Raw genomic sequence first — 14,906 nt, 5'->3', positions numbered from 1 at the left:
GCCCAATTTGGGATGACTATGTTGGGGCGAAATAGTCATCCCAAATTGGGCTGTGTATAACAATGCAAATGTCTCTCGGACAAGGTGGGTACTACAATATTTGTAGTACCCGGACGTTTTATAGTTTTATCCTTAGGGTAACTTACCCTAAAGTGGACACACTTCCACCAGTTTCTGAGACAACTGCCAAGACTTTGTAGACTGTTTAATAATGCGTAAACCTCATCTTTATAAAATTATCCCTTAAAGATACCAACTCAAAACCTATGTTCGTCTACATCTAATTATATTCCCAGTATTACTTTATCAAATCTCTAGTAATCGATTTTACACACATACAATGTCATATTTCATATATTCACAGAATCCATATAAAACGTAAGAAATTCTCAGGTACTCACAACAACCATTCTATTTGCTTTTTCAAGGACTCTCCATAGCTACGAAGCAGCTCTCCAAACATACTCCTAACAGAACAAAAAATATACGTTTGTATGTTTCCCGGACTATGACCGGCTCGTCAACGGTTCTCTAACCTCCCAGAGACCGCGGCAAAATAAAACCTCCCAGGAACTATGGACCTTATGCTGCTTTCTAAAATATCATCTCACTTATTATCTAAATATCAATAATCTGATTAAGCATATTTCTATATGTTACTATCCAAGCGTCAGATTAAGACTCATTTCCACAACTCTCATATCACAGTCACACAATGCTATTCTCAAACATACCTAATCAATTTGTTTTTTTGCAACAATATTTTAACCTGCAGGAATATTTCCACATTTCTATCTCATGGTTAGTTCCTAGGATAATGCAACTCGTACATTTTACATCTTTCAATACTTCTAAAATGGGGTCCAGGTTTAAAACAATTACAGGTTTAAAACAATTACGGGTTTAAAATAATTACAGGTCTTAAACAATTACAGGTTTGAAACAAGTACAGGTTTAAAACAATTACATGTTTAAAATAATTACAGGTGCACCTTACTAGCTTATACTACATCATAAATAGTCTTAACTAGTTAACACAGATTCTAGTTTTCATCAAGCTCACACAGATCGCTGCCTCGGCCCTGTTTACACTCCCAAGGTGCCCCCCTCACACAGGACTATACACACGGAGCCTACTGCCTCGGCCCTGTTTACGCCTCCTATGTGCCCCCCTCACACAGGAATACACACTCAGAGCCTATGAGGCTTTTCTAAAAACTCCACCTGTTTCACTCATATTTTTTTTATTTTTAAACTACGTTCGAGATGTGGTATCCACTCGGCTCGCTGCCTCAGATCAAAGGTGGGTCCATCTGCTCCGTTGATGAAGTGTGGTCTCCCTGTAATTGCAAGTTAGAGGGACCCCTCGTACACCATTTACCCAGGTCGTCAGGAGCGGTCACCAAGTGAAGATTAACATCTCCATCGTCAAATGTGGTTAATTTCTTTAACATCAAATGAGGAGTCAAACTTATCATACAAGTCAGAGTTATACTTAAACAACATCTTTGTTCACTTGTTAATAAGAGAGCAGGTCAATACAACACACACATTTTAAGTGAATCAATTGAGTGCTCTGCGATAATGATGGCTGGTCGATGAATCAGCCCCAGATGATTAGTTGAGAGCCACAAGACACAGGTCTTTTACAGCCAAGATACACCCCTTTTAACCTACATGATGAACAACAGATGTATAGAACAGGTCACAAGGTTAAGATTTGTATGAAAAATACTTATAATTCTCAGCAGACAGTATCTGCTGTAAAAACAGTACTCTTTGTGTAGAGACCAGGGTCTGGCCCTGGGGTCATCTCTCCCTGGTACCATATAGAACAGAAACATTAACTCATGCTCTGGAATGCGGTCTCTTTAGGTTTTATCACCCAAAAGACATTGTAAATCTCCTGTCAGTGTTTTCTCCCAGAGGCCCATCCTCAGTAGGACACACAGACAACAATAGTTCGAAGAACACTCTGTTCTGTTGCATAAAACAACCATTTGATGTAATAAAAGTAATATAACATAATCTTGCAATTTTCCTCTGTGTCCACTGGAAGTTGACAAGTAACAACAACTGGGACCAAAAGACACCCACCACGAGACCCATTAAATATGCCCCAGAAGAGGCAAAAAAAGAAAAACCCACAGCAAATTTAAAGACAGGAAGCAAACCAAATAGGTAGTGCAACTAAGGTTGTTGACTCGCCACATCTATCAAGACAACTGAAACACTGGGTCAGACACTCTTAAATAGAACCTGGACCAGCTCAGGTGAAACACCTTCCCACTAACAAGATGGACAAGCCAGCACAGGTGCCTAACTCATGTTATTCTGTTTAAACAGTGAGAGACTAGTTGATTACGGACTAACAGTCTGAATGACACTACTTATGTTATTCTGGTTGAACAGTGAGAGACTAGTTGATTATGGACTAACAGTCTGAATGACACTACTTATGTTATTCTGGTTGAACAGTGAGAGACTAGTTGATTATGGACTAACAGTCTAACAGTATGAAGGACACAACTCATGTTATTCTGGTTAAACAGTGAAAGACTAGTTGATAAAGGAGTGGGGATTTTTTTACAATTAGGAAATAATATGTCATGTTTTTCTCATACCTCAGCCAGCATTGTGAATGGTGTCGTGGAAATTTCCTGTATTTACCAAATCATGAGAGCAAACCACACACAAGTCAGAGTTATCATAAAGTCAATCTTTAATTATATGAGCTCCATCACAACCCTGTGACTCTCAGATCAATTCAGTGTCTATCAATGAATTCTCTGAGAGTCCTTACACATTGCAACTGAGATCCTTTATAGCAAAGACACACATAGCCAGACAGCATTGGCCATAAATTATCGTTCAGCTTTGTCTCCTAAACTATGTTCTTTCCTCGCTCTCAGGATCATTAAACAAAACCTATCAACAGGCATATATCAAATACCCCCTCCTTGACAAGATCACAGAGACACAGTGACTGGCACACAGACATTGTGGAGCCAAGAGATAATTGATTTAAAAGATATGTTTACATATGAAGACAAGCTTGACCCCTCCCCTCTCTGCGGCCCAAGTAACTTACCCCATGTCAGAGAACAGATAACTGCAACCGGCCAACAGTATTATCCAAAAATAGACATTCTGATGAGAAGTAACTCTCAAGCATATAATGAATATAAAACATCTTATCTAGGTTACCCAACTAATTCTGATTATTCCCCAACATTGGTTAGGAAATAATGTCATGTTTTACTCGTACTTCGTTTTTTCATTTTCAACAAATGCACTGGGTTGGTTAAAAAGTGATACTAAACTTACATGCCATGCCCTATATTGACATAGTGGAAGATTTACTGAATTTATACTGTTTTTCATACCAAGATGGACAAAGATATGTGTTGCTTTTGCACATATTTGTTAATTGGTTTAGCAAGAGGCTGTTGATTGGTCAGTCATCAGGTTCATTTCTTTTGCAATATGTTCAAATCAAATCAAGCTTTATTTATACAGCACATTTCAGACATGGATGCAACACAATGACTTCACAGGAAAAGATGTCTAAAAAACAATGAAAAAACAGAAATATTTACTACACAACAATAGGATAAAAAAACAGAAGAATAACAACTGAAAGACTAATGAGCACCCAAAGGAAATGTCATTGATTACAATATTAACAATTGGATGCAACATCCAACCCTAACAAGATGGACAAGCCAACACATTCTAACTAATGAGGTGATGCCATGCGTGCTGTGGTGGAAATTCTACCCATAATCAATAATGAGGAGGCGCAAAATTAATAATCAATCAAGGTTTTACTTTTATTAAAAGACTTGTTTTTACAAGGAGGCTTGCTTCTGGGTTATATCCTATCTCAAGATAGGTGCAACTTCAGAGATGACGTACAATGGTTCCAAACACCAACCCCACACATCCTGTGCCAGACCTTGGGCCCCAAATACAATCTGCCCCTAGGAGTAGGTGACTGACGAACAGACACAAGTGATTGGTTCCACATTACTCACACCATCCCTTCACATGTTTCGCAATAAACACACAGTTCACATATGGAAACGATGTTTCTTTCTGATCTCCTTTGCCTTCCTCCCTGCTGATATTCTGCCTAGCAACAGGGACATGTGATTGATGCTGATATTCTGCATAGCAACAGGGACATGTGATCGATGCTGATATTCTGCATAGCAACAGGGACATGTGATCGATAAGCTTGACAACTCGCCTCTCTGGACCCCAGGTGACTGAGGCCCATTTGAGGGGGGAAGTGCAGCTGCCAACACCAGAGCCAGAAAGGAGACATTCGAATAGCAAGAGGTCAATAGTTCATATCAGCATATTCTACAGATAAGACATCTTAATTATCCATGTTACTTAGCTAATTCTGATTTCTCCACCACAATCATTCCCCAGAAACAGGCTCCAACACAATAGCTCTGTTACTGGTGTGCAGGAAAAAACCTTTACTCTGTGGAGGATCAAGAGGAACCAGTCAGTTTCTGTCATATTTTTGGCTGAGTGTCCGAACATCATGGGTTCATTCTACACACCCAGAACAGGCCTCTATCAACACACTTTTCTATGTTATAGGAGTTAGGTTCTTTACCAATCTCAAGCCCAATGCCTCGGCTTAAAGAATTATATTTTACTACACATGCATTAGTAAGGTTTAACAGAAAATTCCCTCACAGTGCTAACGAGCTATATGTGCTAAAGTCCAACCTCAAAACATAAATGGAAAAACCAAAGCCTGTAACACCTTCCCCCTTAAGATTACAAATATATCCTATACTTTTGTTGGACAAGTTTACTCACCACCAACAGAAAACAACTTCCAATTCATATTAAAATCAACTACAATGCTTCACCTTCTACAATATAAACATGGTGTCTACTGGCTGTCACCAATTAAAAACAAGAAAAAACACATTTCTAAATATATATATTTTTCTACAATCTATTTTTGAAAAACCCACTAGCTTCTAGAACTCTCGTCCCCTTGGAACGAGCCCAAACAAAACTAATCTCCAATACGGAAAAACATGCAGTCAAAATAAATTGTGATCCATGGCATCGCACTGGCTAAACACAAAACTTTTAGACTACAACCATCTGAATACAATCAACAACCAAGTTGTCCTTACCACAGACATGTCTGATTTCAAGAGGAAACTCCTGCAATATCCGTAGTAACTTTCCACCTCACTGCAGAGCTTCTCTCTCGTTTCAGGGTTCACTAGATAAGCATGTTGTTGGATCGGGGCCCAGTCCCCAATGTCATGATCCAGTACATTTGGTTTGGCATCTGAGAATGAACCCTGGTATTCTAAAAACAGGATAACAATGTCAATATAATTGTACCCAAAAACAGTCAGTTGGTTGCATAAATAATTATTATTACTAAATGTAAATATGAAAACCAAATGTACACCCCTTTGTTAATATGTATTGGCAATAATTAACTTCATGGTGAGGCATGGATGTGTTTGAAATATGAGGTGATTTGAGACATGCTTCTTCGACAGTGGGAATAAAGACAATTACCATTTGAATGTTACAAAGAAATACTGGAGTGATGTAAGAATGCGAATAAAATTGATTACAGACCAAGTTATTATACTGCGTCCATGTGTATAGGCTGCAAGTGAATTGAAAAAACGACATCTCAACTTTCACTTCAACTAAAACTGAACGTATATTGGACATCGGGCATAGTCTTCTTCTCAACCTCTTTTCAATGACATTTTGCTAGGTGGGATAGCCCAATGTCAAAACAAGGTTTTAATGTGTCCAAATCAATAACCAATATGCAGAAACAGTTTGTGATAAATTGAGCTATATAAACACAAACATCTGCCACAATAATACATATTACTTGTATTTTTTAAACAAGCATCTTACGTACTGCACAAGAACCAGAAACGCTGTTGTTTTGGCATGTAGCAATAAATCAGTGAAATCAATTAGGGGGGAAAAATCAGGTTGTACCTAACACAACTAAAAAAACCACATGGAAATAGGAGATATCTTTCACCTCACTGGTTAGAGGACAATCTGCAGAAGACAGTCAGCTACATTTTGGAGAGATGCATTTAAATTTAGGGGTCGCTAAACAAATAAGGGCAACACTTATTTGTCATCACTCATTGATATCATGTTGAAATCAATTCTGCCGAGAGGAGGGAGATGAGGTTGCACGTCCTGTTTAAACGAACAGCTCAAACACCACACGGAATCTGAGAGTAATGTGTACATCACTGGTTGAGGACTATTTGTAGAAAACATCTAGCTACATTTTTATTCAAATCAAATCAAATTTGTGTAACAAGTGTAACTCGTGATTAAAGTGGGCCACCAACATAGTAAGTGTAAGACAGAACTTGTTTGTTACTCACTTTTTGTTAAATCATATAAATAGTACTCTTTCAATTCAGAGCCTGGATTTCCCCCCTGAGGCTAATATCCATATCATGTTGAAATCAATAGAACAGGGGGCAAACATTTAGGGTTCTATATTGTGACATCATTAAAATACTCCTTGTACATTGTTAAACATTCTACATGCTGACGTAATTTCATTGATATCATGAAACAACGCCTTCATGCATGTATTTTCTGATGTGTAATCAGAGAACATTTATCATAGTATCTCTTGTCACATTGAGAACAGCTAAAAGGTTTCTCTCCTGTGTGTGTTCTGTAGTGTAGAGTCAGTTTGCTAGATGTAGTAAAACTCTTCCCACATTCATCACAGCTAAAAGGTTTCTCTCCTGTGTGTGTTCTCTGGTGTAGTGTCAGATTGCTAGATGTAGCAAAACTCTTCCCACATTCATCACAGCTATAAGGTTTCTCTCCTGTGTGTGTTCTCTGGTGTGATATCAGGCTGGTTGACTGAGTAAAACTCTTCCCACATTGAGTACAGCTATAAGGTTTCTCACCTGTATGTATTCTTTGGTGTGATATCAGGTTGCTTAGCTGAGTAAAACTCTTCCCACATTGAGTACAGCTATATGGTTTCTCTCCTGTATGTATTCTCTGATGTACAGTCAGAAGGCCAGATGAAACAAAACTATTACCACATTGATCACAGCTATAAGGTTTCTCTCCTGTGTGTGTTCTCTGGTGTATCATCAGATTGTTAAATGTAGTAAAACTCTTCCCACATTGATCACAGCCATATGATTTCTCTCCTGTGTGCGTTCTCTGGTGTGATTTTAATTGTCCTGAGAAAACAAAACTCTTCCCACAGTCAGAGCAGCGGTGAGTTCTCTTTCCTTTGGGTCTCTGCTGGTGCTTCTTGAGGTGTCCTGGTCTGTAGAGACTCTTCTCTGTCTCGTCAGCATCATGCGGTTGTTGAGGCTCCCCAGAGGATCCACGATAGTCACCTCTCTCTCCTGTGTGAACAACAAAGTCAGACAGATGTTTAAAGGCCCACAACAGAGGAAATCCCCTGTAAAAGGTTATGCCAACAGCATAGCCATGAAGTGCAAGATCGGGAGTGCTACTCAAGGAAACCTACTTTAAGTTCTGTGTCTATTCACTAATTCACCACCGTGGGGGAAAACTCAGGGGAGTTCTCATAGGCTGACAGCAAAAATAGCCTCCATTTCCAGGCATTTCACACTACTTTTGGATTATAATTGTAAGGCTTTTTTGAATCTTAATATATTTGTGTTACTGGTCGCAAATCAACTGCCTTATTCTTCAACACTTCAACCAGGAAAATGCTCTTTGGCAAGCTTTAAAATCAGCCTGACAATGAGGGTTTGTACACTAAGTGTATGCAAATTGGCCCATAACTTCACCTAAAAATAACATAGACCTAGTGTACACGTCCTGGTAATCTGTCTGGCCCTGCGAAGTTGTGAATGTTGACCTGTTTAAAGGTCTTACATCGGCTGCGGAGAGCGTGATCACACAGTCGTCTGGAACAGCTGGTGCTCACATGCATGTTTCAGTGTTATTTGCCTCGAAGCAAGCATAGAAGTACTTTTGCTCGTCTGGTAGAGCGCCGGAGCCGGTGTAGTACGGTTCAATCTTAGTCCCTTATTTATGCTTTGCCTGTTTGATGGTTCGTCGGAGGGCATAGAGGGATTTCTTATAAGCTTCCGGGTTAGAGTCCCGCTCCTTGAAAGCAGCAGCTCTAGCCTTTTAGCTCAGTGCGGATGTTGCCTGTAATCCATGGCTTCTGGTTGGGGTATATACGTACAGTCACTGTGGGGACGTCATCGATGCACTTATTGATTAAGCCAATGACTGATGTGGTATACTCCTCAATGCCATCGGAAGAATCCCGGAACGTATTCCAGTCTGTGCTAGCAAAACAGTCCAGAAGCTTAGCATCAGCTTTTTATTGACCGAGTCACTGGTGCTTCCTGCTTTCATTTTTGCTTTTAACATGCTGATAGAAGTGAGATAAAACAGATTTAAGTTTCCCTGCATTACAGTCCTCGGCCACAAGGAGCGCCGCCTCTGGATGAGCGTTTTCCTGTTTGTTTATGGCGGAATACAGCTCATTCAGTGCGGTCTTCGTGCATCGGTCTGTGGCGGTATGTAGACAGCTACGAAAAATACAGACAAACTTTCTAGGTAGATAGTGTGGTCTACCAGTAGGCGACAGTAGGTTGTATCTCTCTAGGTCATGCCAGTAGGCTACAGTAGGTTGTATCTCTCTAGGTCATGCCAGTGGGCTACAGTAGGTTGTATCTCTCTAGGTCATGCCAGTAGGCTACAGTAGGTTGAATCTCTCTAGGTCATGCCAGTAGATTACAGTAGGTTGTATCTCTCTAGGTCATGCCAGTGGGCTACAGTAGGTTGTATCCAAGTGGAAACAATTATCAACCCAATGTGGAAAGTGTCGAATTTGGTCAACAACTAAATTAATGGATAATTTGCTACGTGAGGTTTACTTGATCTAACAGACGTTTTGTAATGATTAAGTTATTATGTGGACATGACACATGGCACATGACATACCGACAACTTTGATAAAAACACTATAGGAGTTGTCATCAGATCGCTACGCATATTCATGCTAGTAGCTTAGCATCATAGAACCCTCATATAATGTAAACAATAGATTACAATAATAAGATCTATCCACCAATCCAAAGAAAGAATAGGTGGGAGCTAGACAACCCGCAGTGCCGCTTTGTGTACAACGACTCCCTTTGTTAGAACGGAGAGACATCTTGTCAGTACATCAAATCAAATTTTATTTGTCACATACACATGGTTAGCAGATGTTAATGCGAGTGTAGCGAAATGCTTGTGCTTCTAGTTCCGACAATGCAGTAATAACCAACAAGTAATCTAACTAACAATTCCAAAACTACTGTCTTATACACAGTGTAAGGGGATAAAGAATATGTACATAAGGATATATGAATGAGTGATGGTACAGAGCAGCATAGGCAAGATACAGTAGCTGATATCGAGTACAGTATATACATATGAGATGAGTATGTAAACAAAGTGGCATAGTTTAAGTGGCTAGTGATACGTGTATTACTTAAGGATGCAGTCGATGATATAGAGTACAGTATATACGTATGCATATGAGATGAATAATGTAGGGTATGTAAACATTATATAAGGTAGCATTGTTTAAAGTGGCTAGTGATATATTTACATAATTTCCCATCAATTCCCATTATTAAAGTGGCTGGAGTTGAGTCAGTGTCAGTGTGTTGGCAGCAGCCACTCTATGTTAGTGGTGGCTGTTTAACAGTCTGATGGCCTTGAGATAGAAGCTGTTTTTGAGTCTCTCGGTCCCAGCTTTGATGCACCTGTACTGACCTCGCCTTCTGGATGATAGCGGGGTGAACAGGCAGTGGCTCGGGTGGTTGATGTCCTTGATGATCTTTATGGCCTTCCTGTAACATCGGGTGGTGTAGGTGTCCTGGAGGGCAGGTAGTTTGCCCCGGTGATGCGTTGTGCAGACCTCACTACCCTCTGGAGAGCCTTACGGTTGAGGGCGGAGCAGTTGCCGTACCAGGCGGTGATACAGCCCGCCAGGATGCTCTCGATTGTGCATCTGTAGAAGTTTGTGAGTGCTTTTGGTGACAAGCCGAATTTCTTCAGCCTCCTGAGGTTGAAGAGGCGCTGCTGCGCCTTCTTCACAATGCTGTCTGTGTGAGTGGACCAATTCAGTTTGTCTGTGATGTGTATGCCGAGGAACTTAAAACTTGCTACCCTCTCCACTACTGTTCCATCGATGTGGATAGGGGGGTGTTCCCTCTGCTGTTTCCTGAAGTCCACAATCATCTCCTTAGTTTTGTTGAGGAGGACATCCATAATCGTTGGTGTAGCAAACCCAACTCTCGCATGGCACTATTGAGGTGCAAGGTGTGTAGTAGATCATCACAACACGAAAATCACAACATGCCGTGCCTCCCAGTCTGCGGTCAGCAGATAGACCCTTCTCAAATATATATGTTAAGTCACTTTTTGGAAACGGAACGGAGAAAACAAGGTTTAGCTTGTTCTCTACGTCGTCTGATTCTAGACATATCAGTCATCATCCTATGGCCCTCCATTGAAAAGGTATTGACGAACCAACTCCGAATATCCAAAGTGAAAAACCAATTTAAGGCGGTACTTACTGGTGTTAATCAGATCTCCTATCTCCTCCTCTTCATCTTTCAATGTGACAGTAATCTCCCCTTCCTTCTTCACTCCAAAAACGACATCCTCATCTTTATCTTCCTCCTCTTCTTTTACTGTAACATCCTCCTCCTCTTTCACTCTGAACGCGTCTTCCTCTTCTTTCACTGAAACGTCTTTCTCTTCTTCTTTCACTGTAACAGCATCACCCTCTACTTGTTTTACTGTGACATCCTCCTCTTCCTTCTCCTCTTTCGCGACAATGTTCAGCCCCAGAGCTTCTTCCTCCGTCCAGCAGCCCTCCTCTTCTTTAACAGGAGGAGAGTAGTTTAGGGAGCTCATGTTCGGGGATGTTAGCTAGCTAGCTAGCTATCGTTAGCGACTAGGCTAGTGCTAACTTAACCAGCCAGCTACTATAGCTGCCTAATACAAAATAACGTCAAATTAAATGAAATAGGTTAACAAGTAGATACGACAGAAGTGTGTCTAAAACACAGTAGCTAATATACATCGATAGCCGAAATATTCAAACTATTTATACGCTATGTTGGACAGCAAGCTACCTTGGTGGTTGACGAGCTGTTTCTGAAGAACCGTCCACTAGATTATACGTCACGCTGGCAGCATCGCCTGAAAGACGCACATCGCCGTCTGCTGACTGGAGGGGAAACGCAGTTGAGGATCATATTTTATTTTCAGACAAAGATTATTTGAAAATGGATTTAATTAAATAGTACTATTATATTGAGCCATACAAAGACAGGAATGTGTTGATTGATTGGTGCGATTAAAAATGTTTACTACGGCACATTTAAGGCAGTTTCATTAAGTCATACTAAATCTAAATAAGTAGCTAGCTACTGTCGGTCTATACTGCTCCTACATGGTGTACCAATACATCATGTAGATGTGTATAATGAACAGACTAGGTCTACACTGCTCCTACATGGTGTAACAATACATCATGTAGATGTATATAATGAACAGACTAGGTCTATACTGCTCCTACATGGTATAACAATACATCATGTAGATGTATATAATGAACAGACTAGGTCTATACTGCTCCTACATTTTTGTATATCTATTTATTTCACCTTTATTTAACCGGGTAGGCCAGTTGAGAATAAGTTCTCATTTACAACTGTGACCTGGCCAAGATAAAGCAAAGCAGTGCGACAAAAACAACAACACAGAGTTTCACATGGAATAAACAGACATTCAGTTAATAACACAATAGAAGATCGAGATTTTTTTTTAATATTGTGAAACACGATCATTCCACTATTAATGCAGATATTATGGACATTTAAAACATATAATTAAATTATAATTATGCGAGTCATGTTTCAGAGGAAGTATGACTTGACCTTCACCTCCCCAGCCTGTTTTGGAGTTGCAAAGATGAGACAAGATTGAAATTGAGGAGAAAAGACGTGGGTAAAATGATATTTATATTTTTTGAAAGGATGTTAAAAAAAGGTTCCATCCCAACGTGGCAATAAACAACGTGACCGTGTCACAATGAACTCTAAAGTTTTACGTTTGGAACATAATTAAATCAAACTTAAATTTTACCATTGGGACGCTTGATGTAATTAAGTAATGATTATTTTCAGATATAAAGACTACGCTGTATCACCAAAAAACGGATTGCACCTTGCAAAACATCTAGGAAGAAAATTACAGACGGAGACGCAACAACTTCCAACTTTGTTCGACATTTGAAGCTGCACAAAGAACGGTAAGTCGTGGCTAATATAGCCGACAGCTATACAATATTTATTTTGCTAGTATAGCATGTAGGTTAACGTAACATTAAATCAATGTTCCTCCACACAGTCAGTCAGTGCGGGAACGTGAACATTGCACCGAAGATTGAGCTTCAACTGGCTAGGCAGTTGGTAGCCTAAATCCTGCCTGATAGTCGAACACAGAGTGCTGTTCGTAAAACCATTGACATACGTTAGCCTACTGTAACCACACACAGAGAGGGTGTATGTGTGTGTTAAGGTTGGGCGATTGTGTACAAGCCTACATCGCCTGATTGCGCCCCATAGCTTGTCTTGACTTGGGACTTGAGTGCTAAGACTTGAGACTTACTTGTGACTTGTAAAACAATGACTTGGTCCCACCTCTGGTATATACTGTATTATATCCTATTCTACTGTATCTTAGTCTATGCCCCTCTGACATCACTCCTCCAAATATTTATATATTCTTAATTCCATTCATGTAGATTGTGTGTATTGTTAGATATTACTGGTTAGATATTACTGGACTGTTGGAGCTAGAAACACAAGCATTTTGCTACACCCGCAATAACATCTGCTAAACAAGTGTATGTGACAAATAAAATGTGATTTGATGTATTTTGGTCTACACTCTGTGTTCTACTACCCAGGTCTGGTGTTGGAGATCATTCCACACTCTGTGTTTGACTACCCAGGTCTGGTGTTGGAGGTCATTCTACACTCTGTGGATCTCCTGCATGTATTTTCTGATGTTTAATCAGACCACTTGAATGAGAGTATCTCTTGTCACATTGATCACAGCTATAAGGCTCCTGTGTGGCTAAGTTCAAGTTGGGTACTGAGGTACCGTAACCTCTGAGCTGAAAGTCGTAGGCCGGAGGGTGGTAAAAAAGTTTTTTGGGGGGGGTAAAGATTCTCAGCTGTTTTTGCTTTTCTTTTCAGTTTTACCTTTTTTGGAAGGGAGTGGAGATGGCGCAAAATTCTTCAAATAGGTCGGTCCCTGGGATCGGGCTGGCGAATACGGTTCGCTTTGTGTGGAAGGACAAGGAGATGGAGCCATTCGGACGTGAAATTTTTGGAAGGACTATCTTGATGTGGATCCTTAAACTGACAGGGAAGGATGTGTTTTGCCTCCTAGGTTACCCGTTGGAGGGAACTTATGATGTGACAGAAGAAAAACACGACGAGATCCTGAAAATGGTGAGAGAAGTGGGACGTGCGAGGCTGATTTGCCACGATGAGGTAACCAGCTTGGCAAAACAACACAAAAACAATTTCAGGATTGTAACTGTGAACATTTATGATGAGGAGGTGAGGGCCTTTCTGGGGAGATACATGGATGACATCTCCTCAGCAAGGTACCTCAAGGACTCCCTGGGTTTTTGGAACAGGAGGAGAGACTCCCAGGCCCTCCTCAGGGAGGACCCAAAGGGACTGGGCGGCTACCTTCATCCTCCAGCTATGTTCTCCCTGGGGGCTGACAGGGGGACATTGTTTTATGCACGTCAGCCCCCGTTTTGTAGGCGTTGTATGGCCTACGGGCACATCCTAGCCTCGTGCAGCACAAGAAAGTGCAGATTTTGTGGATCTAGGGAGCACGAGGCGAAGGACTGTGACGAGCTCAAGGCATGCCACGGGTGTGGCTCGTCAGCACACCTGTGGCAGGAATGCCCGGCTCGTCAGAGGTCATATGTGTCTCCGGCTGGGGGGGAAGTAGGAGCGGGGGATGGGGGAAGTTGAGGAGGCCCAGTCCCAGAGGGGATGGCCTCACGGAAGGAGGAGGAGCAAAGATCAGCAGCTGGAGGAGAGGGGGACAGAGAAGGCAGCAGAACCGGGAGGAGAGTTGGGAAAAGAGGCGGAAGGAAGCAAGGGAGTGGAGGAGCCAGAGAGAGTAGCAATGAAGGGAGAGGTGGTGGAGAAGGAGTCGTGGCAGGACCAGTGGAAGAGGGGGGAGAGGGAGTGGGGGGACAGCAGAATGTCGAGCGTCCTCATGGAAGAGATGGGGGAATGGTGGAGGAGCTTGCGGTGAGGGGGGGTGGTGTCTCCCTGTTACCGCCATCGCCAAATAAGAGAGGGAAGAGGAAGGGGCTCTCGACAGACAGCGAGAGGGAAGGGGGTGGCCAAGCGTGTGATGGAAGAAACTTCTGTGTCCTCGCTGGCTTCCCCAGCCCCTCAACTCCTGGTGGAGCTTGATACACCAAGCACGGCTCAGGGCTGGTCATCTGAGGGGGGAGGGGGTCGCAGTTCCTGTTTGGGGACACGGGCTCTCCTACTCTCTATCCCAACAGATACGGGGCTGGGGAGGTGGAGGAGTTTGGTGGTCAACCCAGGATGCAGGGCACTCAGGAGCCAAACACCATTTCTGCATCCTGGGTTGGTGAGATGGAGGAAGACTGAGGGACGTCGGGAGGAGAGACGGCGTCCCTGCCGGTGGAGATGGAGCAGGGGAGCATCGGGTGAGACTCCTGTTTTTTTTTTTGGGGGGGTTAGTAGTTGGGTGATGGTTGTTTTTGAATTTAT

At 41.7% G+C, this 14,906-nt stretch overlaps 1 protein-coding gene across 1 annotated transcript; it reads right to left on the bottom strand.

Annotated features, from left to right (window-relative positions):
* Positions 1–6,001: 6,001 nt before the first annotated feature.
* On the bottom strand, positions 6,002–11,262 carry LOC121846773 (gastrula zinc finger protein XlCGF17.1-like). Its single transcript, XM_042324160.1, has 2 exons — positions 10,632–11,262; positions 6,002–7,421 (listed from the first exon to the last, which is right to left on the bottom strand). The coding sequence occupies exons 1-2, from the start codon at positions 10,972–10,974 to the stop codon at positions 6,628–6,630; spliced, it is 1,137 nt and encodes a 378-aa protein (XP_042180094.1). The 5' UTR covers positions 10,975–11,262; the 3' UTR covers positions 6,002–6,627.
* Positions 11,263–14,906: the final 3,644 nt, after the last annotated feature.

This window comes from Oncorhynchus tshawytscha, linkage group LG07 (genome assembly GCF_018296145.1).
Source record: "Oncorhynchus tshawytscha isolate Ot180627B linkage group LG07, Otsh_v2.0, whole genome shotgun sequence".
Classification (NCBI taxonomy): domain Eukaryota; kingdom Metazoa; phylum Chordata; class Actinopteri; order Salmoniformes; family Salmonidae; genus Oncorhynchus; species Oncorhynchus tshawytscha.
Note: the sequence above shows the minus strand (reverse complement) of the source record. Positions and strands in the feature narration are given on the sequence as shown.

What these genes read in the sequence shown, in the direction of transcription:
- LOC121846773 (XM_042324160.1), bottom strand. Translation starts at nt 10,974, where the DNA reads ATGAGCTCCCTAAACTACTCTCCTCCTGTTAAAGAAGAGGAGGGCTGC. An exon ending in AGGAGATCTGATTAACACCA is followed by an intron (nt 7,422 to 10,631) that starts GTAAGTACCGCC and finishes TTGTTCACACAG; the next exon opens with GAGAGAGAGGTGACTATCGT.